Source organism: Drosophila pseudoobscura, chromosome 2 (assembly GCF_009870125.1).
Source record: "Drosophila pseudoobscura strain MV-25-SWS-2005 chromosome 2, UCI_Dpse_MV25, whole genome shotgun sequence".
Taxonomy (NCBI): domain Eukaryota; kingdom Metazoa; phylum Arthropoda; class Insecta; order Diptera; family Drosophilidae; genus Drosophila; species Drosophila pseudoobscura.
In genome coordinates, this window is record NC_046679.1 from 6,223,251 (window position 1) to 6,247,540 (window position 24,290).

At 46.8% G+C, this 24,290-nt stretch overlaps 5 protein-coding genes across 16 annotated transcripts in view; 2 read left to right on the plus strand and 3 right to left on the minus strand.

Moving 5' to 3' along the window:
- The first annotated feature begins 496 nt into the window (after positions 1 to 496).
- Positions 497 to 15,127, plus strand: LOC4800895 (putative thiamine transporter SLC35F3). Of its 12 annotated transcripts, none has more exons than XR_004470361.1 (11): positions 497 to 818; positions 6,240 to 6,831; positions 6,896 to 7,304; positions 7,372 to 7,550; positions 7,611 to 7,739; positions 7,817 to 8,006; positions 8,097 to 8,186; positions 8,454 to 8,583; positions 8,927 to 8,996; positions 10,647 to 12,148; positions 13,434 to 13,549. XR_004470361.1 is itself a non-coding variant. In XM_033383999.1 (11 exons), exons 2-11 carry the CDS (start codon positions 6,295 to 6,297, stop codon positions 13,899 to 13,901), a joined length of 2,232 nt encoding a protein of 743 aa, XP_033239890.1. In that variant the 5' UTR covers positions 500 to 818; positions 6,240 to 6,294; the 3' UTR covers positions 13,902 to 15,127. The 12 variants fall into 12 exon arrangements, 9 of the variants coding, with proteins under 9 accessions (XP_033239890.1, XP_033239915.1, XP_033239908.1 ...); XR_004470357.1 differs by having other exon boundaries at positions 10,647 to 12,696; positions 13,434 to 13,534; XR_004470356.1 differs by lacking the exon at positions 13,434 to 13,549 and adding an exon at positions 12,395 to 13,409.
- Positions 2,777 to 3,870, minus strand: LOC4800893 (phenoloxidase-activating factor 3-like). Its single transcript, XM_001358050.3, has 2 exons — positions 3,574 to 3,870; positions 2,777 to 3,514 (listed from the first exon to the last, which is right to left on the minus strand). Exons 1-2 carry the CDS (start codon positions 3,746 to 3,748, stop codon positions 2,814 to 2,816), a joined length of 876 nt encoding a protein of 291 aa, XP_001358087.2. The 5' UTR covers positions 3,749 to 3,870; the 3' UTR covers positions 2,777 to 2,813.
- LOC4800894 (phenoloxidase-activating factor 1-like) lies at positions 3,987 to 5,116 on the minus strand. The gene is made up of 3 exons (XM_001358051.4): positions 4,994 to 5,116; positions 4,824 to 4,940; positions 3,987 to 4,771 (listed from the first exon to the last, which is right to left on the minus strand). Exons 1-3 carry the CDS (start codon positions 5,043 to 5,045, stop codon positions 4,080 to 4,082), a joined length of 861 nt encoding a protein of 286 aa, XP_001358088.3. The 5' UTR covers positions 5,046 to 5,116; the 3' UTR covers positions 3,987 to 4,079.
- Positions 15,128 to 15,275: 148 nt separating the features above from the next.
- Syp (synaptotagmin binding cytoplasmic RNA interacting protein) overlaps positions 15,276 to 24,290 on the plus strand; it is a 50,439-nt gene continuing 41,424 nt past the window's right edge. Inside the window, exon 1 of the mRNA XM_033383941.1 lies at positions 15,276 to 15,758. Coding sequence (XP_033239832.1) covers positions 15,746 to 15,758 — 13 coding nt within the window. The 5' untranslated portion in view covers positions 15,276 to 15,745. The remainder of the gene's footprint in view (positions 15,759 to 24,290) is intronic.
- Positions 15,797 to 21,279, minus strand: LOC4800897 (uncharacterized). The gene is made up of 7 exons (XM_001358054.4): positions 20,152 to 21,279; positions 19,799 to 20,094; positions 19,561 to 19,741; positions 19,383 to 19,500; positions 18,150 to 18,679; positions 17,693 to 17,810; positions 15,797 to 17,623 (listed from the first exon to the last, which is right to left on the minus strand). Exons 1-7 carry the CDS (start codon positions 21,063 to 21,065, stop codon positions 17,357 to 17,359), a joined length of 2,424 nt encoding a protein of 807 aa, XP_001358091.1. The 5' UTR covers positions 21,066 to 21,279; the 3' UTR covers positions 15,797 to 17,356.

Consider the following 24,290-nt stretch of genomic DNA (forward strand, 5'->3'; position numbering starts at 1 on the left):
ATTCTCGAACATTTAAAGTCAATGTAAACACATTTCCATATAGTTCTGTCCCTATATTATCTTATGAATTTATTCAAAGTGGACTAATTTAAACAACAGTCGAACTTCCATATAGCGAAACTCAAGAGGAATTCGTAATATAGAGTTCATTTTTGCAGAATATAATGGGAAAATTATTAATAAGATCAAATTAACTTTGATGATTCTACATTATCTACCACTATCGGAAAAAAGTCCCAGAAAATTGGCCCAATCGCGGGCTATTAAAGATTGGACTTTTACATTATTTTTTAGTACGAACTTAACGTAAGGCCTGAATGGAAATGCCCATTTTCCAAGTTTTTCTGTCCAATTTTTAAGTTCTCAAATCAGCGGCTTTGTGCCACAAGCCAAGCAGAGCAAAAACAACTGTAAAAGCAAAGAAAATTCCTAACAAGTGTTTTTCTTTTCATTGTAGGGAGAGAGAGAGATGGTGAAAGAATAAAAGCGAGAGCGAGAGAGAGCTGTCAGCCGTGGAGAGGGCTTTCGACACATGCTGGAAAAGCTTTGGCTCTGGCTTTGGCCAGGAAACGGTTCAGTCTACTTTGAGATTCCTGGCCAGCAACGACACGACAACCGACAGTGGCCGCGTCGCGTGCTCCAAAAAACAAAAAGGAAGGCTGGAAAAACGCCAGCAGCAAGGAGCTGTAGCTGTGGCTGTAACAGTTTCCACCAAAGTCTAGGAAAACAAGTCCGAAGGAGGCGCATTTAAGTGGCAGCTTGCTTTTTTGGGCTAAGCAAGCGATTCGTGCGATTCTATCCATGTGCTGCGAGTATATGTACGTGTCTCCTGGCTGTGTGCGTGCGCGAGTGCCAGTTTCTACGTTTGTGTGTGTGCGAGTGTGTGTGTGTGTATCCATGCTTGTGTGCCTTTTGTGTATCCGGGAAGCGTTCTGTTTTTGAGCTGCTGCTCCAAATTTATACAGAGCATATTTGTGTCCATTTAATTGAATTAAGTAAAGGGCTCCGCCACCGAGCCAAGCGTCGCCATTCCGCACCATCTTTACATAAGAGCAAGCGTGAGATACAGATACTGCGACAGAGAATGTCGAGAATTGCGTAAAGTTTTGTGGCCCTTGGGCTCGTGGGCCCGTGTGTGCCGTGGGAAAATGACATTAAGTGCTTAAGTAAATTATATAAAATCATTAAACGCCCCGCCGAGCATCCATAACACACGGCAAATGTGAAACGACAGCTGCAGCCTGGAAAACACACACAGTTTCCATCGCTACAAGATAAACCGATTCCTTGCCCAAGCAGTTTTCCCTTCCCTTCTTTCTTCTTCTTGTGGCCAAATGAAAAATTCAAAGCCGTCACAACGGGGCTGGCGCTGGGGGCGGGACTAGATTTTCGACATAGGCGGGCTACTGTCAAGGTGGGCGCTACCTCAAGGCCTAGTAGCTAACCCTAAGCCCAACCACAGACACGCACACAGCCAACCACACACCCACCCACGTGTCCACACACACACACTCTCCCAATGGATATTCGTCTTGGCGGGCGTTTTGTTTTCCCCATTTTCAAGTGCGCGTTTTTGGGGGTGCCTGCCAGGTGTCTGACTGAAACAGTTTTTTGGCGTCACTTTCGGTTTCGCCGTGCCCTCGCTCAAGTGCTGTGCTTGACCATAACCACTAAAACTGTCACATTGCGTATACGCCGCGTGTTGTCCTCGAGCGCGCGGTGTATTTGTTTTGTGGCCGTGTGCTTGCGCTCGCTCGTAAGCTCGTTTACTTTTCAACACACAACTGGCACCCACGCCTGCACTGAGAGCTGCTGCTCTCTGTAGTCTCTCTCTCTACGCTCTCTCTCTCCATGGCGCGTTCTCTCGCCGAACCAGCTGTTTGTGTTGTTTTGAATCGCATTCCGGCATTCCGCCATTCCGCCATCCGTAAAACAACAAAGGAAAAGATTCCGTTCATCCGTGTCTGTCTGTCGGTCATCTGGTCACGTTTTCCGGCTCCTGCTCCCCTTCGCCATGCCTTTGCTTGGCAATTTAAATTTTATTGTGATTTTTATTCTTGGCGCAAATAAACAGCACGAAGAGCGTCTTTGCTCTCCCTCCCCGCCTGGTTTATAGAGCAATTTGACGACTAAAAGTATGCATCAAAATGATGGGCCTGCCATTAGCCTGACAAGGCTTTGGGGATGGCCAGAGATGAATGGTTTGGGCGGTGCTGGTGCTGGTGCATGGGAAAATGACATCGAAGCCACCTGTCGAGCAGCTAAATATTTAATACCTGCCTGAAAATTGATGGAACACCCCAGTCCTTTGTAGCCAACAGCTTGTGCTGGCCATATATCACACTGAGCAGAGCATTGCTTAGTCCACCATGTGGTTTCCATTTCTTTGTTTGGCCAATGTCGTCTTGGCATTCGGCCAATTGCAGGGCAGTCTCCACATCCCACCCAACATTACTGCCCCCTTTTTGGGTTTCCGTTTCCGTTTTTGCTTGGGAATTGCAACTTTTGGCTGTCTGTCTGTCTGTCAGAGGCAGCATTGTCACAGTGATTCGGGGTCTGCTCGGAAAAGCGATGAAATTTCCATATTTCTCGCATTAGCCAACAGCCAACTAGCAATGGCCATGGCGTTGGGCGGGGATGGGGTAGAGGGAGGGGGAGGGCTGAGTGACTGCTCATTAAAATGCTATAAGTGTACGAACAATTTGCATGTTGCACGAGCAGCGCCGCCGAGCTTCAAACTGAATAATTAACACCCCCAGTCCCCAGGTATGTAATATACGAGTATACCTGTGGCTTCAGCCTTTATTCGGTGCTCAGGAGCGTACAATTAGCGAATTGGCATTTTGGTAGATAAAATCGAGGTAGTGCCGTATGGCCAGGAAGCTGGAGAGGATGCGATTGTTCTCCCAGCGCCAGTCGATCATCAGACCCACAAGATAGAAGTTCTGGGTGACATCGCCCTTCACCTGCATACCCACCAGGGGAGCTCCGATATAGTAGCCTTCGGGCTTGGCCTGGTAGCCGCAGACGGTGGTGCTGCTGGTGACAATGGAGCTGACCTTCGACTGGCAGAAGCCACGGCTCAGAGTGTTCACCCAGGTCTTGAGCTTGAGATCCTCCTTGACTCGCAGCCCGGCCACTATGAACGTCTGGCCCACCAGTGTCTCATTGACCAGCTGTGGCGGGGGCATGCAAACGGGCATCACGTTCGGATTGAGCTTGGCATCCCGCTGCAGGGTGAGCACGGCCAGGCTGTTCTTCAGCGTGAGCGGATCGTACTCCGGATGAATGGCGATCTCGGCCAGCTTTATCTCCTGAGCCGGCACCACACAGAACCCATCCCTGTCGCAAGACGGCTGGCTGATGGCCGAGCTCTTGTTCCACACTCCCAGGTGGACGGAGAATGCCTCCGCCTCGCCATTGTACTGCACGAAGCAGTGGGCGGGGGCCAGCACATTGCGCTTGGATATCAAGGCGCCCAGGCATCCATCGTTTTGGATCTTGCCCTCGAAACCTAAAGGTCATACACATCTAGGGTCATTCGTTCTAGTCTGTTATGCCAGAGACACTCACCTTTCCCGAAGACGATGCGGGCCACCCACTGGTGCTCCGTGGGTATGGCAAAGGAACCCTGCTTGAGAAACTGGTGCTCGTCGAAGTAGCCGCACTCGGTGTCCTCCAGCTGGGCGGATAGGACGCCCGTCCAAGTAGCCAGCAGCAAAGTGATAAAAGCGGTTCCCCAATGCATTCCAAAGTGCGACTCAGAGTCAACTGATCGATCGATGAGAACTGCAACAGTATCCCGCGACGATTGTCGATGCGATCCACCAGTGGGTTTCTCCAGTAGTTGATCATCTACTTGATTGGGTTTCTAATAAACTATTCGTGCTATCTGTGTTAAGGCAACTACAAACCAGTTGCCGATACGGAACTCTGGGCGGCTCCCAGCACGATGCATCAGTGTTTCCCCTTCATAAACCTATTACTTCCATCAATGCAATGCATATTTATTGAAAACATATAGTAAATACGCCTAAACAGGTTCTGTAAGCCCAACTGTAGTGCGGGGATGGAGGGTACTACTTGGTGGCAGTATTCTCCATTATCCAGGGACGAGCGCGCCGCAGATCCTGGTAGATATGGGTGGTCACCACACCCACGTTCATCACCCTGGCCAGCAGGGCCACAACATAGAAGCTGTGCGGCACATTCCGCTCCACGCTGATGTCCATCAGGGCCGCGCCCTCGTAGAACCTTGTGCGCTTCACGGGAAAGGCGCAGAGCTGGTTCTCCGGCGGCAGGGTCGAGGCGGAGGTCAGTTGCTTGCACTTCTGACGGGAGACCGTCATGGCCAGACCCTTGCCCTTGATGTTGTCGGTGTGTGTGAAGCCCGAGAAGTGCAGGTTGCGATTGATCAGCGACTCTGGCTCCGCGTTGCCCTCCATGCAAATGGGCTGGATGTAGTTTGTCCACTCGATGGGCTCCACAAGACGCAGGATGGCCATGTCATTGTCGCCCGTGTCCTTGTCCGCATCGGGATGCACCTTGATCTCGGCCACGTTGTACAGCTTGGGCCCGGGCACACAGAAGCCCCTGTTGTTGCAGGCGAACTCCTCGTCGGGTGAGTGGCTCTCATTCCACACGCCCAGCATCACGACGGCGCTCACATTGCCCGTCCGATGCTTAAATCGCTTCACGCACGTGGCGGTTGTCAGGACATGCTGCTGATTCACTATGACCACAGAGCATCGTGTGTTTGTATAGCCATTACCTGGGATACAAGTCCATTAGGAACCTCAAGAGCCACAGATCAAGGGACTTACCCTGACTCTGCAGCAGCACCCCTATCCAAGGGTACTCCGAAGGCTCTGTTCTTTCGTCCATGGTGTAGAGCACTCGCTCCTCCAGGCGGCCGCATGGGGTGTCGCCCATTGCCAGCGCTACGGGGACCATCAATACATCAATACAATCTACATGGAATATGTGCACTCACCGCTCAGACAAGCCACAACTAGAAGCAGAACAAGTTTTCCGGCCACAACCATTTCTAAGTAACTATCTAATCCGCTGCTGTCTCTCGTCTGTCCAAGTGCTCGGATCAAACTGAGAAACCGATTTTGAGACGACTTTGGCTGAAGCTTGCTGAGAATAAACTCTCCATGAATTATGCAATCGAAATCGATGCGATCACGAATGCACTTGTATGCTAGGCTTCTGATAGATATTCTCTTTTGGAATATAAAATATTAAGCAAATTCGAGTCTAGAAGTAAAGTGTTTCAATTTTAAGAGCCATCTAAGCTTATTCAATCCAAAAGACAAAGACCAGTCAATTACTCGTACAAGAAAAGAACAGGACACTCATTATATACCGATTAGATTGTTAGAATCCGTCGACCCGCTGTCCCATTGGGCTCCTCGGATATGCATGTGCACAGGCCCGCCCACGACAACGACTTGGGCTGAATAATTAATGTTTCAATTAGAATGCTATTATCGGGGGCAAACAAACACACAGGGCACAGGCTGGCTGGCTGGCTGCTCAGCAGGCACCGAAGGTGAAGGACACAGAAGGACACAGACACACTGTAATGGATCGCGGCAGCGGGGGGTTTGGTTGGATTGGCTGGATTTAACACTCTACTAAATATGCTTACAAATTGCCCGACCAGATCCGGCTGCCAGTTTATTGTCCACTCCCGACAGACGGGCTCAACTTGACCTGCTTGAGCCGGGGCGTTCATAACTCGCATTGTTATGAATCCCACCCCAAAAAAATTCTACACCCCCCCCTACATCCTGGCCTGGACCGGACCGGACTCTAATGAACAAGCCGCCCGTTGGTCAGACGGCCATAAAACTTGGCTTGGCTTGGCTGTGGCTCTGGCTCTGGCCTTGGTTTTGGCCTAGAGGGAACACGATTACGGTCCGTGCTGAAGGAGAACCAAGAACAGAGGGGGGGGATGAGAATGGGAATGCAAATTGCTCGGACCAGACCCTGACGTGGCCTGCGTGGGCTTTGGGTGCGCCTTTTGCTTGTAAAGGGTCGAGAAATGAGCCTCGCTTCCCACTTGCGTGTCCCTCAATCTTTAATCGGTGCCAGCACGTGAGCAACTCTGCCTCAAGAATGGCAGCTAATGGCGGCTGTAATCGAATGGAATCATTGATTGGACTCCCCCTGGAGAAGCCTCCTTTAAACTTAAAGTTAAGCCCGCAAATTGTTCTCAATCTATCTTCAAGCTGGCACGGACCCCTATGAACACTATGAACGAGATCTGGCAATGATGATAGTAGCATGACGCGCGACGGCGAAATTCCAGCCATTTTCAATCCGAAACGGGTCCGCACACCTGCCGTGGTAGTCACCGGAGACTCATCGACAAATGTCCCCTACAGCAACAATAACAATAACAACAACAACAACAGTGGAACTGGGACGGGCACGGGGACGGGGCCGGGGGCCAGCAGCAGCAGCTCGGGAGGCACAGCTGTCGCAGCAGGAGGAGGAGGTGGCACTGGGGCAGGAGCGACAGGCGGATGTGGCTTCAGCAATGTGCTCACATCGAGCAATCCGCAAATAACCCACCAAGACTCGATCTCGTCGAGCCAGCAGGATCCCAATGAGGTAATCATCATACCAGCGGACACCCCCACGGGGCCCCCCGGCAGCCACAATGCACAACACCACTTCGGAGGCGACTCGAGTGACACGCAAACCGGACTCGACTCCCAGCAGCAGCAGCAGCCGAATGGCCATGGAGAGGAGCCGGAGCTGCGCTTCAGAAAGCTGCAGGCCTGCAAGGAGTCCTGCTGCTCGGAGCTGGCCCGCAAGGTATGCCCAAGGCCCCTACCATGCCACTTCACCTTTAACTTTACTGGCACTTTGCTCGTTGCAGATGTACTTCGGGGTGTGCGTGACCATCCTGATGACCGCCTCGTGGGTGGGGGCCACGCACTGCATCAAGTACATGTACAAGTACCGGGCGCCCTACGATGACGTGCTCAACGATGACCAGGACACGTCATCGAGTCGGGCCGAGCTGAGCGCCGAGCTGGAGGAGATAATGGCCATCAGCGACTCGTCGCTGCATCACGTCGAGGACGCCACCGAGATGTTCAATATACCACCGCGCCAACCCGTCTATTTCAGTGCACCGTTTTTTGCCGCCTGGTTTTTTACCAACTTTTCACTGCTCTTCTTCCCGATCTACATCCTGGGCCTCGTTTCCACGCGCAAGTGCGACAAGCTGAGCGAGGTCCTCGGCGATGTGCTGAGAGGATTCCGGGAGCGCGGCTTCACCGTGGGTGAGTGTCTGCCGGGCCGGACCGGGCCCTGAGCTGCCATTTCTGAGTTTTCCCCACCCACCCACAGGTCGCTTCCTGAATCGCTGCCTCTCGTTTTGCATTTTGTGGCTGGTCACCACCTACCTGTATACGCTCTCCCTGAACGTGCTCTATGCCACGGATGCCCTGGCCCTGTTCGCCACCAATGTGGCCTGCGTCTATCTGCTCTCCTGGGTGATCCTGCACGAGCAGTTCGTGGGCGTTCGCGTAAGTATATATCCCCATATCTGTCTCGTCTTTGCATAAAGCCCGATGCGATCCGTCTAGATTGTCGCCATCATTCTGTGCGATACGGGAATCGCACTGCTCGCCTACATGGACGGCATCACCGAGAGTCGGACTCTGAGCGGCGTCGTTCTGGCCACACTGGCCGGCGCCGGCTATGCCGTGTTCCGGGTAAGTCCTTGCCTCCGTGTCCTGACTGATTGTGTCGTGCCGTGTGCTCATGTCGGGCTGTCGCTGTCGCTTTCTAGGTTATGTTCCGCAAGGTGATGGGCGATCCGCCGGTGGGCCAAATCGCCTTCATTTTCACCGCCCTGGGCTTCCTGAACGCCCTCCTGCTCTGGCCAGTGGTGCTGGCGCTCTACCTGACTGGCACGGAAAGCCTCACATCGGAGAGCATACCCTGGAACCTGCTGCTCGCAGCGAGCGTCCTGCTCTTGGGTATGACCCCCGAACCCCGAACCCCGACCCCCCGCTACCCCTTTTGTTGTGTTCGAAACTTTTATCGTTTGTAATTAATTCCGATTGCAGTTTTCCACGTTCTGATGCAGTTCAGCGCCGCCGTAACGTACAACATGTTTGTGACATTGGGTCTGATTACCGCTGTGCCCGTTTCTGGTGGTATGTACACAGGCGGGGGCACCCCCCTTGGGTCTTGGGTTGGTTCCTTCGGCTGGCGGGATTCCGTGACTGCAAATTGTTTTAAATTGTAATATAAAAAGCGGGCACTCATGTGGGGCACACGGCAACATTTGATCTTTGGAGTTCAAGAAACGCCACAAAGTTGGGAAATTGATCGAAAGAGGGGCTGAAAATTCCCCATATTAGAGATGGGAACCTACTCTTCAAGTCCTGATCCAATCCGTTTGTAATTCCACCATCCCATAGCCCTCGATGTCATACTGTACAGTGCCAACTTTGCGGGCATGAAGCTGGCCGGGGTCATACTGATTGGCATCGGGTTCTTCCTGGTGATGTTCCCCGAGAACTGGCCCGACTACATAACGCGACTGCTGCGGTAAGTACAGTACTCACTGCAGTACGCTACAATTACAATTGTTGTGCCAATTAATATGCTAATTTTCTTTGTCAGAGTAAAGAATCGTGCGTGTTTGGTTCAAATATAATTTATAGTTTGTTCTTTTTGTTTTCCATTTTATTTGCTTTGTTGTTGTTTGTTTTATGTTTATTGCCAAAAGAGTCGACTAAAGCCAATATTAAAATAATTAAAAAGAAATATCATCATCGCATTAATTAATTTATGATTTGAATAAAGAATAAAAACAAAAACCAAGTTGATTTACCTGCTGTGTACTCACATAAACTATATATTTAATTTTATATAAACAAACATCTTGCAGAAAGAGCGTTCGAGCCATACTCCGTTACCAATGTTGTTGTGAATTAGCCGAAATTCGCTATGCTCATTCGGTAGGCCAAAAACACAAGCTAAGCCAAAAACCCAAAAACCAAAAACCAAAACCCACCTTTGATTTAACATACAATTAGATATATAATTAATAACTAGACTAGTAGGCATCCTAAGATCTGTTTTGAATAGTACAATATTTAACGAACCTTCCAACCTCAACCGAACTATACTGATAATTGATAAGTAACCAGATACTTGGCAGATTTTTTACTGAATACCACCCAACAACAACAACTACTTCTATGCTATCTATCATATATAATAGGTACAAAACTATGATAATCCCACAGACATAAAAAACAATACCAAGACAACACATTTTGGCTTCCAACTTTGCGCTCACCCTTGTTGAAAGATATGTTAGCTATATAGACATGTGTATCTACATAATTGTAATTCTCTATTTAATGTACACACAAAGAACTACCTACATCAAAACATACAATCTATATATGCCTTGTAACACATACTATACTCGTTATATACCAAATACATACAAGTACCATGTATATCTCTACATACTATACTATATATCGTTATCGTTATAATCCGTTAAACCGACACTTCTTCGGCTGTTGTGCAATTGGTTGACAATCCCGTCTCGTTGTTGTTCTAAACGTTTCTTTGGCGGAGCTGTTACTCTTTATACGTATACTATTTACCACAAACCATACATACTATACTCGTACCTATATATTTATTGTCGTTGATAGTTAAGTTTTCTTTCGGCATATACCAACCAACCAACCAGACCACTCCAAACCAATCTTTTGTTTTACTCATCTATGTGTAAGATGTACATACCTTTCTAACCGATGCCAAGGATCGGTTATTCGGTTATTCGGTATCTCGTAGTAGTTCGTACACCCACCTACACACCTATTCCACACTCATACACACACTCACACACACCTCTCTACGTACTATATAGATTGCCTTTCGCTGGTGTTGCGATTACGAGACCGAGACCCACCCAGAGAATCCTCAAAGAGATGGTTGCTGTATGGCTGATTGTTGTGTGATCTCTTACCTGAATCGCTTTTTGTAATTGAGTTCAGTTTTGACTTGGCCCCCCCATCATACATATATGTATGTATGTATGGATCTGTAAATACATTCCGATTTTCGGTTCGTTTCGTTCTTTTGTTACTGAAATTGTCTGCACCCACTAGTGAGGCCATATAGATGTTAACCAGATGTTATAGTATCGCAGCATGAAGGAATGTACTCGAGACGCCCTCTCGGTCCTACCCTCGTGTAGAGTCTTAAGTTCATAGTTTCCTTATCGTTTCTCCTACAAATAATTCAGATTAAGAATGTGCCTCAGAAGGAGATCCCCCGACCAACCTTAAATTACTAAAAGCGGAATCCTAAATAAAGATAACCATAAAAAATGCATTCGAAATGTTACTGATTGGCATGTTAAAACCGACCTTCGTTTTGTCATCGTTTCGTATCCGGATTGGATGTTGTTTTTCGTTTTTTTCCAAAATTTCAACTTCTCTTGAGTTCTGTTCCTCTTTGTTTTCTGTGTGATCTGTCTACAAGCTGAACGAATTCTACTCTATGCTACTATAACTACACTACCTCTACTACCTACTTCTTATATATATAAAAACCGTGTCGATATTTCAATTGTATTTTTGCAGAAGCATCATAATGCTGGGTCACAACGCGAGGTGAGTTTCGTGATTAGGCTGAGAGGAGAATTGCGTATGTTATTGAGTTTTGTTATTTTTGTTTGGTTTTGGTTTTTGTTTTTGTACAACCTACGCTTAAACAACACGGTGGCCAAATCTAATAGAAAAGTTGCTCGTAATAATAAAAGAATACGGCATTTAGGAATACCATACTCTAAGCAACCCGAAACCTATACCCATACCCGAGATTCTACCTGTCCTGATACTAATATATGTATTTATCCAAATCCAAAACTGTAAGCGAAGTACATACATATGTTTTCAATTCGATTTCGATTTCGTTTCTTGCCTAGAACTTTTGGTATTTCGGGTTTAATTTGGTTTGTGGAGGGTTTTGTGGATGATTGCAACTTTATCGATTCTTCTTATGTACTTTACTCTCTTACTCGCATCCCAGTATGATTTCCATATCCTCTCCATAAGCTACATATTCCGTAATCAGAGTAAAGTATTGGTAATCTAATCCATGATAGCTCATTTGATAATCCAATATATACGTACATTAGAGCCAGTAGAGTCCCCAACTATTGGCTGATTTCGATTTGCTATTCCTTCAGAACTTCTTTTCGATTCGATAAGTACTCATACCAAGGTAAGTCAAGGCAAGGTAGGGTTCTGCCAGCTACAACATGCATATGTATTTTGAAGTAACTTCACTCTCACCTCATCCAAAACGTATGTCATTCGTGAGCCCAGACCAGATCCGATCTGAATCCGAGAGAATGAATGACAGACACACTCGATCTCTCTCTCTCTCTCTCTCACACACCGAAGTACTGTATGTAGATCATGAATCTTCTTTTGATCAGTTTCTTGTATAATTATTTTGGAGATCAACTGAAATTCTGTACCAGCAGCTCTCTCTATAGTAGATAACTATTCTGATTTCTGATTTGTATATAGTAAAAACACCGCTAATCTGTACTATTGCTTCTTTTCTTCTTGTTTTTCTACTTCACCTATGCCACAACCTGCCTATCTCTCTCTCTCTCTCTCTCTGTGTCTTTCTCTCTCTCTCTTCTCTATTTCTCGACTATCTCCTCTCTTCGAACTGTTCTCTCTCTCTCTCCCCCTAACTCTGCAAAACACTGAACACACTGAATACAACGAACCGACCCGGCTAAATTGATCAAAATATACACTGCGAACAAAAAAATACACATGTTGAACATACCCATGAATACACTCGAAACAACACCCATGTAGCGGTAGGCCAGCGCTTTGTAAACGAGATGCTATAGTCCCCGGACCGTCCACGAGATATGCGCAGCGGCACATCACGCGCACGCACCACATAAGCTAAGAGTTGGACAAGTCACTCAATATTGTACAGAACAAAAAGACCGCAACCAGAACATATATATATTTTGTAAAAAGATTTTCCAAAAAAACCAAAAGAAAAGCCAAAGAAAACCCAGTACTCAATTGCACACCACTTGCCAGACCTTGGGGTAAGTACAAACCGTCATACCTTCCTTTTGCTACATATATCGATAAGTGACAGGTACAGTTGCCACCCGTAGAGTTATCGGGAGGGATCGCAATCGCAATCGGATGGATCATCGTGAATGCCTTGTTTTCGTTGTACTGTTATGTTTTTGTCCTGTTTTTTGCTTTGATATCCTCTTCAAATTATGCGTTCTTTTTCTCTCTCTCCTCTCTCTCTCTCTCTCTTTCTCTACGGTCTCATTCCACAGATCGCAGCATATTTATGCATCCCATTATAAACATAAGCGAAAGTATTATGCGGTCAATACAAACCCATATGTTGTTTGAGCCAATCGCATGAATGAAACCAGATCTCGTGGCGGCCGATCGTGGTGGGGGGCCTGGTGGGCATTTTTGCTTTGATCCCACGGCCAAGGCCGCCCCCGCATCGCCCCCGAGCCAACAATGTTTTTATAGCCGTTGTTGTCTGACTGTTGAGAACAATTTTTGTACCAATTACATTTAGTAAAGTAATAGTTTCCAATATAGAGAAACTCAAAACGAACGAACGGTGAGAGCCCTAGATATGTTCCTTTTTTTGTGTTTTTTTTGTATCCACTTCTATACTCTGTAGCCCACACTCGATTGCCCTCACTCTCATGTACAGTCCAGCATCTCTCACTTCTCACTTTTTGACATCTATGAAATTGTAGTACAAATTTGTTACCTCCTTTATTGCTTTGCACTTTGCCTATGTTGTTGGATCTATAATTCGTGTATCTGGAAGAGCACAGCTTTACGTTAAATTCATACAAGTATATGTATATTTTTGTGGCACTCGTAAATCGAACCACCCCGCTTAAACCCACACCAACACACTCAAACCCACACCTACACACACACATACAAAACACAATACACGAGAATTTTGTAAATAACTTTAACAGAACATCAGTAAAAAATCAGTAAAAAGTCTTAGATCTTAGGCTATTTGTGCGAGCATCAAGCAGTGCACTGCAGACAGAAGGCCTCCCATTGGGTCCTTGGTCTGTGCTGCAGTGCAGTATCCGATGCCAAATTGAAATTTAATAGTCTTGCAAATGAACAATAATCTATGTAAATGTGAGTGTATTTAGAGCATTAGAATTGAACATGAAAAGAAATGCATAGAAACTAAATGCCATACAAAAAACAACTTGCCTTCATAGACCTGAACAAACCGATACTAACATGTACACTTCTTTCTATGCCCCCAAAAAACAAAAACAAATCTTCCGAAAAAAAACAAAAAAAAAAATTATTGTGTAGATGGGGTCGCGGCCCTCGGAGCGGTACTTCAACAGGTCAGCATCCCACCACTATCGATTATCGGACGGGATACATAAGGTCCCATCTTCGTTCACCCTCTGGCCGTGTGAGATGACTGATCTATCGCCAACAACCAGCGGGTACCTGCATGGCAGCGTCAACGCACAGCATCACCAGCAACTTTTACAGCAACAGCAACAACAGTCCCATCAGCAGCACCACCGACAGCACCACCAGCAGCACCTGCAGCGCCAGCACTCGCACACATCGCTCACCAAGATCCATCGCCAGAGCAGCAGTCATAGTGTCCATGGCGGTGGTCGGTCGGTGGCTGCCGGCACCACGGGTCGACTATTCTCCTATTTTGGCAACGAGCACGAGCATGAGCGAAAGAAGTCCGAGACGTCGTTCTTCAATCTGGGATTCCGGCGGAAGTCCACGGTGGTCTATTATGCCCCAACCGATTAGGGGGACGCAGACGGGGACTCTTAGCTCAGGCATATCAAACAGTACGAGAAAATACAATCATTCCGTGTTTAAGGAATTAATAGATGTTTGCACCTTTAGGAGATACAATATCCATGTCGATGTCGTATCCGATTATACCATATTATTGTCGTTGTTGTTGATGTAAAAGTTTATTCGGAACACATGCAGTTACAATTTTGCTCAAATATAACACATTTAAATGCTACAGTTACAGCTACAGATACAGATACAGATACATATTCTGCACCCATATGCAGTTCAAATCCGGTCAAAAGAATCCAGGCTATGGCCCACAATCACGCCTCAGCCCATGCCATGCCATGCCACGCCACGCCTTCAGTCTCAAACCCAAACTAAATGAGAATGAAACCAAACCCATGAATCGAGCACCAAAACCAAACCAAAACGAGCTCAAAAGTGCCCCAAATGTTAACTATACTCGTAAATGGTTCTAATTTAATACTCATAATTATTACGAAATTGTGTAAGGAATCGAAGCCAATTGTTTTTAGCAATTATATACATATACATACGTACGTTAACTGTATCGGAGATGAATAGTCATGGATAATGTTTTAAAGTGGATCCACTCAATGGCACACCACACCTTAAGAAGGAAACGACAACGCTAGCCTCGATCGAACAAGAGAGACCCCAAGTAACTTAAGGCAATTAGTTTATAGACTTTCACCAACCAAATTGAGATTCACTTGGCTAAGGAAAACCCATTAAACTGTAAGCTCGTATACCCAAGAGGTTTTTCATTTTAGACTCCGACTGTGTGCATTTTGGATTGGATGTTTTGTTAGCGAGTCAAGAACAAATTGAAGTATTAGTATTTTTTAAACGTTTATGTGTTGTTCGTAATTTGTAATTCGAAGTGTTGTAGAGTCGAAATGAATCAACGAGGAAACTGTTGTATTAACGTGGCCGGCTCTCGTATGACCCCCCCATTCGAGGATCCAGTCTCTACACCTCTTCTGGGGCATACAGACCTGAGCTATATTGTACTTTGTTGTGTAGCCACATCCAATAATTGATTTGTGATAGTTTTTAAAAATGTTTGATAACCAACTGCATACACATACTGTAGCCCCCGACTTTTACCTGCCCGCCCACACACAGAGAGGCAACGGTGTAGCTGGGATGTATTTAGAACACACACAAAACTGAACACGAAATAAATACATAGTTGAAAACAAGGATTACTAGATTACTTCTTTTGTGCGGCTTCTATCGGTTGCCCGGGCAGGCCCTCAGTTGGCTCTGAGTTTGTTGGGAAATTTCAAGCCTAGGGGCAACTGGGAAATGTATCAGTAATAAAACATCAACCATTCAAATTACATCTCCCCTTCCAAAAATTATTTTAAAATTCTAAAAGGATCGAAAAATTGAAATCATAGTCCAAAATAGAAATTTTTCTTGATACTTCGTGGGCGGAAATACCGATTTTGGCCGGATATAGTGCGCGTTTCATTTCAAGAAATCGAGGCAGTGCCGTCGGGTGATCACGGATATAGTATATATAAGATAAAGAAATCGGAAGAGAACTGGCGACGCTCGGCCCATACGGCGAGCGGCGTGAAATTATTTTGGTGTTCCGACTAATTTTGTTTTTTGTTTGTCTTTTGTTTTGTCAAAATCCACTTCGTGTGATTTTGCATTCTTAAAAATTATATTTATTTTTGTTTTGGAAACTCGATTTGTTCAGATTTTAATGCCTGACGTATAATTCACTCCCGCAAGACTTCAACAACAACGAATTCTAAACCAGCCGCAGAAGCGGTGTTATTCGACTAACCTTAGGGAAACAAGAATTCAAGATGAACAAATTTGGTAAGTGAGAGCCCCTCGAGGAGATTTCAAATGCATTCTTTTACTACAAAATCATATATTTAAACATTGTGTATATGGATTCGTTTTGAGTTATAAGACACTTAAGATTCTATACATTAAACTATGGAAAAGTGATACTTTTGTAAAAATTCTCTGCTGTTTGCTCTCAAGGCACTTAACATTAAGGTACATAAAACAAAAACAGACTTTGTTCTTGGACGGACATTCGATATAGTCTCTGGTATTACAATTATTCGAGCATAAACAGTTACAGTTACATTTACTGACTGACAGATACATGTACGTTTTTCTTTAAGGCACAATTTACACTTTTGACAGCTTCGTATTTGTATTTTTCTACAAATTGATAGTGGAATGGAATATTATGGGGACAGCCCTCTGAGGACTGAATGTGACACCCAGAAACAAAACCAAAAGCGGACACATAGCCAGCCGCCTCGGTCGCAGCGGCACATTTGGAAATGGAGGAGTTGCCCAAATGCTGCGACAGTCACTGCCCTGCCCACCGATCGGAGACTGCTGCTGCTGCCACTGCTGCTTCTGCCCTGAGATGACTATGAAAAATGTGTGAAAAAGATTTTTTGTGCCCATGTCCAGCTACCTATGGCTATAAAGTTTTTAATGAAAAAAGCTGGAGATTTCTTTTTTGCCCTGGTAGGAGACCAAGTGGCTGATAAACTGGTTCCTGCGGCGCATAGAAAAAGTTCTCAGGGTACAGATAATAAAATTCAAGCGCATATGATAATCAAGGAGCAAAAAACAAAAAAGCGAACGGAAAAAACGGCGCTGCGGCAGCGGCAGCGGCATATATATTTAATTCAGGCAAAAAAAAAAAAGAAAAAAGCAGCCAGCAGACCATCGGACGCAATGTCGACGATTTAATATAAGAAAAACACGACGGCAGGCGTTGGATATTTTGTGCCATCCGTTGGACCAGGCAGAGGCCAGGCAGAGGAAAAAAGGTGTGCGTGCGGCACAAACAACCCTCAGGCTGGACCTGGACCTCCCCGATGGGTGTAGGTACGGGGCCTAACTGGGTTTGGATGTTAACAGGTTTGCGATCGGCGCTCTGAGCGAGCGAGCACACACGCATACAGCTGGGCGACTTCACGGACATTAGAGAGGGCCACAGAAGGAGCAGCGACAGCGACAGCGACAGCGACAACGAAAGCGAAAACCCGGAGGACGACGCTTCCGTAATCTGAGCGCAGTAGGCGCGGCTGTTTGCGCTTTTCTGCTGCCGTTTCTGCCGTGGATGCTCCTGCTGCCGCTGCTGCTTTTGATAGAAATGACAAATAACCAGATTCATTGTAATAGATTATGTCTACAACTTAATCGCCTTGCAGATAAATGATGACAATGTTCAAAAGGAGCAGAAGAGCAAACGGATTGCAGAGCGGATTGCGGAGAACTGGGCTGGCAGCTCGTTTTGTTTTTGGGTGTCAATTTTTGTGTCTTTGAGATTGCTGTTGCTTTGTAGTTTATGTCTTTTGTGGAGAGATTTGATGTGAGTTTTTCGATTGGACGAAAGTTGGCTGAAAAGGCTAGAGAGTTAGTTATTTGGCGTGCGGGGATCCCTAACTAAATCTATAAAGCATGGTGAGCGTCAGGCCAATCAGTGCGATGACCAGCCCCAGGGCCGACTGCAGGCCCGAGGCGCCGGCCAGTCGACACTTAAACATATCGTAGCGCGTCTCCTTGTCGGCGACAATATTCTGATACTCGGCCTCCACCAGCTGTCCATCGTAGTAGGTGATTAGATCCTCGAACGGATACTCGTAGCCCTGCAGGCACTCGCACTTGTAGCCGCCGGTTTCATAGCCACGACCCATTATGGGAACGCACTGGAAATAAGAGGGAGGAAAGCAATTAGGGTGCTATTATGATTCGTAAATATGACAGGAGCTGCTCACGTAGGATGACTTCTCGTCGCACTTGTGCGTGCCCTTGTAGGCATTGGGCTCATAGTACCAGTCCGGGCACTGATTGATGTCCAGCTGCATCATGTCCATGGACACGGCCACGACACCCCTGCGTAGAGCAAACAAATTAGTCAGTTTAATTGCCAAACATTTGCATCACAATGCCCCGCCGCTCATGGGAGTCACAAGTCAAAAGTTAGGCCATGTCAACACTCGAAAATTAGACAATCAAATCATAGAAACTACAACAAAGCATTTGCATGAGAATAGGACTTTGAATGGGATTCTGAATCTGAATCTGAATCCGAATGGGAATGGGACTGCGCCCTAAAAGGGGTTACGGCCCGCGACAGCGGCACGCAGCGGACCGGCCCAACAAGTATCACTGCCCTACCCTCACCCTACCCAATGAAAACCCGTCCCCTCTGCGGTAGGGTACTTTACTTACTTGAATTCCAGTTTCACTTTGAGGCTATCCCAGCCAAAGAAGGGCACCGCATAGGTCACCAGCCACTTCTTCACATAGCCATTGCAGTCGAACTGAGGCTGGGTCCAGTAGCCGTGCTTGATGCTGGCCGCCCTATACGAGTTGGGGTAGTGCTCGTACTTCTGCTGGTATTCACCTGTCTCGTTGTGCCGCAACTTGATCTTCATATAGAAGGTCTCGAGATCGTCAAAGTTGGTGTTCCAGCGCTGCTTGAGGAACTTGAAGTACTTCTTCTCGGTGTACAGATCGTGCGTTTTGTTGATGCGCGCCAGATCCTCCACCTTGTACTTGCGCGTGTTCAGCTCCGTTTTGTAGGCATAGGGTGCGAAGTAGGTGCGATTGGTGAACTTATTGCGCTCCCAGAGCGTTGAGGCCGACCAGACCTTGCTGTCGCCCATCATAATGGCCAGAGTCTCGCCGATCATTTGATCCTCGGTCAGGGGCTTGTCCGCCACACGCTTGCCCGAGTAGACCTCATTGGGATCCGATATCTGCCGAGAGCAATGGAAAGGAAGGAGGAGGACCATGTACATAAGTAAGGTAAGTGTTTGGGGAGCAGTCGCAGCAGCAGTAGATCTTTGGGAAATCTTTCCCCACCCCGAAGAGGAGTTTTGCATTTGAATGCTAAGAACTTGTGCAAATATAGACACAGCGAGCGACACAGCAAGAGCGAGTGATATACAAGGAAACTCTAGTTCTGTGGCTGCTGCCTCTGCCTCTCGTCCTCTGCGGCTGCTGGGTGCTGGCTGCTGGCCTTTAATGAAGACGACGCCTTGTGTCGAACCCGTTTTTCGTGTCCTTTGCGCTCAAACTAATGAATTTAGCATTTGGTAATGGTTTGACACTGAATATTTAATTCACGCCGTGCGGCTGGCAACTCGAGGCTCCTACTGCAACACAGACACCACACACACAGAATCCGAGGCCGTGGCCGTGGCCGTTGCCGTGGCCGAGGCTGAAACTGTGAAACTGGCATTGCAGGAAAGCAGGAAATTCGAGGAAGTTGAATTACGCGTGGAAAATTATAATTTACACTTGAGAAGTTTTCAAGAGCCGTCGTCGAAGGCTCTTAATAGGTGTCGGGTTATCAATTATTGCTCTTCATTTAGCGTGAAGGCGAAATGATGAGAGCCGATGGGAACACTCTTCCATCGCTCCACATATGTAGATAGAATAGACACGGCTGCTGCTTACCTGCAGGAAGGCGCTAATAAAGTTGGCCAGTCGCACGGCCATCTTGGCTTCGTTCTCGAACTGCTCCTTGGCGCCAAAGCTGACATCGCCTCGCAGTATGAGATCCTGCGGATGGAAGCTGCCAAGACACATATGCATCAGTAAATATCCCATCCCCCGCCCCAAGTTCTGAACTCACTTTTTGCATGTGCGGTAGTTGACTCCGTGGATGAACTTCAATACTTGATCGATGTTTATATGCTCCGAGTGGAGAGACCTGGAACCTGTCGTATAGTTGCGGTACTCGGAGTGCATGTCCAGATACTTCTGCCGCACATGGTACGGAGCCTTCTCCCACTGGATAGGTAGCTTTTGAATCCCTGCAAGAGTTAGAATGTGTTAATGGGGAGTCTACTTCGAGGCATGGAAGCACCTACAGCCAATACTGAGACAGTCATACTCGTTGTAGTACTGCTCTGCCGAGGCCCGCTCTACGATCTCGCCCAGGTAGGGGCGGCGCACGACGTTGGGCAGCCGGAAGCCCGGCTTACAGCGACATTGGTAGCCGCCCCGCCTAAAGCCCCAGCCATGCAAGGGCTCACACTCTGTCGTCTCCTTTTTACATCTCGCTGTGTCTGCAAAGTGATTCGGCCCCTTGTTGCCTTCGCCGAGGGGACACTGATTTATGTCTATACGCTCAAAGTCCATTTCCAGGACGGACACAGCAGTGTATCTGTGGAAAACCATGAGGATTAGGACCAACCTAGGCTCAAGAACAACTTCGACTTACTTGGGATATTCTATGTGCCGGAACTGGGTGTGTCGGGGGTAGATATCTGCTATGGGAACGACGGCTGCCACCAGCCATTTATTCGAGCGACCACAGTCGAAGTAGGGCCTCGTAAACTTAATCGGTCCGGGATTCTCTTCAGCGCCAGGCGGGCCGTGGAAGGTGAACGTTTCGTTTGTGTTATTGGCATAGCGGATCTCCACCTGGTAGGTGATCTTGGTGTCATGCCGCCCCTCGACATTGTCCGGCAGCCAGGCGCGGTACCACTCGTTTATCTTGTACAGGTCATGGCTGTAGTCCTTCGATATAGAGTCGGGATGGTGGGCGCCCAAGTCCTGGACGTCGAATGTGTTCCACGTGGAAATCTTTTGCAAATGAATGGGATCGTTGAAGTCATCCAAACGGAAGGTTCGCGGTCCAAAGCGGGGAAACGTCTTGTTGAAGAAGCCGCGATACGAGGACGAATACGAGCTGTTTGGCGAAAAGTAGACAGCCGAGGCGTTGATCGACGGATTGGACGAGACGTCAGCCACGGTGGAGAGGAAGTAGTACATCATGCCCGGATCGTAGGTGTCGTTGATGGCGGGTCGAATGAATCGCGACTGCAGAATGTAGCTCCAGAAGAAGCTGCGTGTCAGCGCCATGTTCTGCAGATGCAGCAGCGCCGTCCGATTGGGGAACACGGGATTCACATTCACCTCTTTGATGTCCGGGTGGTGGGAGACGGCATCTATGGGCATGAACAGGTCCGAGTGGTGCTGGATGGGACAGTTGTCGGCATTGACTTTGTCAAACTGTATTTTGATCTCATCGAAGGCATCGCGAGCCTGCCACTCGTGCTGGGCGAACACGCCCACGGCGAGTACCAGCATAAAAAGCAGGTAGCTGCGCCCCAAAATCGTCGAGGGAAACATTCTAGTTATGTTTTCTGGCTACGCGTGCGGCCACGCCCTGCTGTCCGTTAGTAGTGCTAACTAAAAGCACTTTTAATTGAAACAAACACAAACAACTTAAACAATAAGTGAGATTCTTGGGGCGTGGGGCGCGATACGCCAAGTAAATTAGTAATGTTTGCACTTGTTGGAACTACGCCCTCAATGTGAGATATCGATGTATCGATATACATGTATTTGTTGGCAATATTTTTGTAGGTAAAATAAATATGCATATTTTTTGGGATATATCATCAACGGAACTATTCATCTGGTTATATATAACCATAAGTTTATTTTTCTGCTGTTTCACATTGTTAAACATGCGACTTTTCAGTCAACTTATCTACCTACAAAAAATATCGGTATTTTTGTGCGATAAGTGAGAAATTATTTCGGCATGTATAGAATTCTATTATACCCTACCTTTGTTTGTTTGTTCACCAGTTCTGGTGCATTGCTTCTGTGATAGGTAGTTATTATATACTGTCCTAAAATAATTCTAAACTACTCTGAAAAATGGCTTTGAAATTAATTTAGAATGCAATTTGTTTCACGATACGAACACACGATACGAACACGATACGAACCCAAAAAAATACAATTATCTAATATATTAATAATTTTGTAAAAATTGGTCTTTGTTTCAAGGGTATTTCTGCATTCTTGATGTGTATAAAGTGCATCACTAAAAAGTGCATCAAACAGTATTGTAAAGTGTTCGCTCATTATTGATGTATCGATTTTCTGAGCGAACCAGTTGTGTAATTGAACCAGTTTTTTTTTGGCGGGACACACAATTTAAGAATTGCAATTCATTGAGATTGTTGTCCGTTGTGTATGTGTTTTGTTTATCTTTTCCACCTTTTCCAATTTAATCTTTGGCAACAAGCACTTGGAGCTTAGCCAATATTTGGAAGGTATCCCACAGTGGAAACTCTTTAGCAGGTAACATTCACTTTGAATTTGAAGAAAGACAATTTTGACATTCGATATACATATCTACATATCGATCTTAGCACATAATCCGAGTCCCAGATCTATAGTAGTACCTTGGTTGTCCTCGAAAAAGAGGTTTCACTGTATTTACATGCACATTCAGATGTATTATCCCCCCATCGGCCATTTCTTTGGTGTCCCTTCCTCGTATCTGCATTATTGAAGAGTCCATTTGTGCTGCATGGGCCATCCCATTGAGATAGGGATTAATTTAATACAGAATCGGGTCAGCACCCAAAAGCAGCTATTTTGGCAACTTTGCGGCTGTGGTTACGGCTGTGCTCTCCATCCCCGAAGGGGTGATGCTGGGGCTTGCCCAGCCATTGCCATTTCCTGGCGCTATCGCCCAGTGTCAATCTGCTGCTGTGGCTGCCGCTCCTCTTCCTCTGTCGCCACCTGCGCTAAATGACACGAATTAGTGGACGAGCCGCATGCCCCCCCCCCCCCCCCCCCAACCCCCCGCCCCGACCCCCGCCGATCTCCATTACACTGCTGCAGTCTGCAGCCACGTCCACATTTACGTTTACGTCCTGGCCATTTCGCTTGGGTTATTTATTACACCTGTCGTTTTATGCTTTACCTTTTGACCATTTTTTCGTCCATTGTCGTTCAGTCGGGGGTCGAGTCTCGTGGTCTGTTGTTTTTGCCAGTTGGATTACAGCCGGGGTGTGGGGGGAGTGGGATCCTCCCTCTGGCCGACAAAACTAAAATTTGGCACAAACATAATTTCCAGTTTGTCGACTGACATTTCCGTACGTGTGTGTGTGTGTTTGTGTGTGTGTGTGTTGGGTATAGATGGTGTGGCTGTCTGGTTATCCTCTGGTACCGGCAGCCGTAATGCAGATAAATCTACGCGCCTCCCGCACTGTTTTATTTTGCACGTGGGAATCACCGGAGTTACTGCCGCTGCCACAGCCACTGCCACTGCCACTGCAACTTGCAGCACATTGTGCAGTTACATATTTCGGTCGTTGTGTGCTTTGTTTTAGTTTGGTTTTTGGGCATTCGCCTTTTGTTTCTTGTTTCGCCGGCTACTGTAATTGATTGTTGCATAAATTCCGTTCTTGTTGTTGGCCCCCAAAACGGCCATGGCAATTGCCGGCTCTGTGCCAGAGAGTGTTTTACGGGGGATTACAGTTACTGGATGGATGTTGCCCCAGAAAATAGGCTGGCGTACGGCAAGGGATTTGGCAGCGTTGCATGGCAGATAACGCGAGGGCATTAAAAGTTTTGCAAATTCGCGATTGGATGGGTCGGCAAATGAAATTTGTGTGGATGGATGGAAAGACACCCTCTGTAGGAGTTCCTATATCCGACAAGTATCTAGTAAATACGGAAAATTCCATAAAATATTGTGCTGTATACTGGCACTCAAAGGAATTATTAATAGCCGTTCTGACTTATTTCTGATAATTTTTATCAGGCCCCGAGAACCAAAATGGATGCCTTGCTATATGCTATATATTCGGGCAAATCGCCTTCTAAAAAAACGCGAAAGTTCAAAAAACCAAAGAGCACACACAGAGCAGACCACAGGCCGAAAATCAGCCACAACGAAAAGCGCAACGAGATAAAAGAGTCTTAGAATGAATGGCAGACAGTCGAAGAGAGTCGAAGGGAGGGAGGCAACAATTTAAGCAAAATCAAACAGAAATTGCTGGGCAAATATAATAAAACAAAAGCGTGTGCGTAGACAATGCCGGACAATGACAAGGCTGGACAGCAGAGCAGGACAGGACATAGACATGGACTCGGACCCGGACAGGGCCACAGGCACAGGCACAGACATGGACACAGACACAGACACAGACACAGACATGAACATGGACGTGGACACATGTACATATGCAAATCAGCTCTACGAGTATGTGGCCATGTCTGATCGTTGGATTGCATTTTGGCATGGCTCCCAAAAAGAAAAGATGAGCAAAAATAAAGTAAAGTGAAATAAAACGAAGTGAAATAAGGAAAAGTAAAGTCCAAATGTGGATGCCTGTACGTGCGGCTATGGTGGAATCCGGTGGGGAGAGCAGTGCAGAACAGAGCAGTGCAAAGCAGTGCAGAGAGGAGAGGAGCAGCGGGATGAAAGCACAGCAACAAAGCAAATAACAGCAACAGCAACACACAAAAGCGGCCGAACACACAGCGCAAAACATTTTTTTGTCAAGGGTGAATGACCCAGAATCAAAATCCACAAAGTCGTCGACG

Excerpts from the sequence above, each read along its gene's own strand:
- LOC4800893 (XM_001358050.3), bottom strand. The coding sequence starts at position 3,748 with ATGCATTGGGGAACCGCTTTTATCACTTTGCTGCTGGCTACTTGGACG. Across the intron at positions 3,515-3,573 it reads CCGCATCGTCTTCGGGAAAG|GTTTCGAGGGCAAGATCCAA; the intron begins GTGAGTGTCTCT and ends TATGACCTTTAG.
- LOC4800894 (XM_001358051.4), bottom strand. The coding sequence starts at position 5,045 with ATGGTTGTGGCCGGAAAACTTGTTCTGCTTCTAGTTGTGGCTTGTCTG. Across the intron at positions 4,941-4,993 it reads AGTTGTGGCTTGTCTGAGCG|CGCTGGCAATGGGCGACACC; the intron begins GTGAGTGCACAT and ends TGGTCCCCGTAG. Across the intron at positions 4,772-4,823 it reads GGTGCTGCTGCAGAGTCAGG|GTAATGGCTATACAAACACA; the intron begins GTAAGTCCCTTG and ends CTTGTATCCCAG.
- LOC4800895 (XM_033383999.1), top strand. The coding sequence starts at position 6,295 with ATGACGCGCGACGGCGAAATTCCAGCCATTTTCAATCCGAAACGGGTC. Across the intron at positions 8,007-8,096 it reads AGCGAGCGTCCTGCTCTTGG|TTTTCCACGTTCTGATGCAG; the intron begins GTATGACCCCCG and ends TTCCGATTGCAG. Across the intron at positions 8,187-8,453 it reads CGCTGTGCCCGTTTCTGGTG|CCCTCGATGTCATACTGTAC; the intron begins GTATGTACACAG and ends ACCATCCCATAG.
- LOC4800897 (XM_001358054.4), bottom strand. The coding sequence starts at position 21,065 with ATGTTTCCCTCGACGATTTTGGGGCGCAGCTACCTGCTTTTTATGCTG. Across the intron at positions 19,742-19,798 it reads TGACTGTCTCAGTATTGGCT|GGATTCAAAAGCTACCTATC; the intron begins GTAGGTGCTTCC and ends TAACTCTTGCAG. Across the intron at positions 18,680-19,382 it reads TTATTAGCGCCTTCCTGCAG|ATATCGGATCCCAATGAGGT; the intron begins GTAAGCAGCAGC and ends TGCTCTCGGCAG.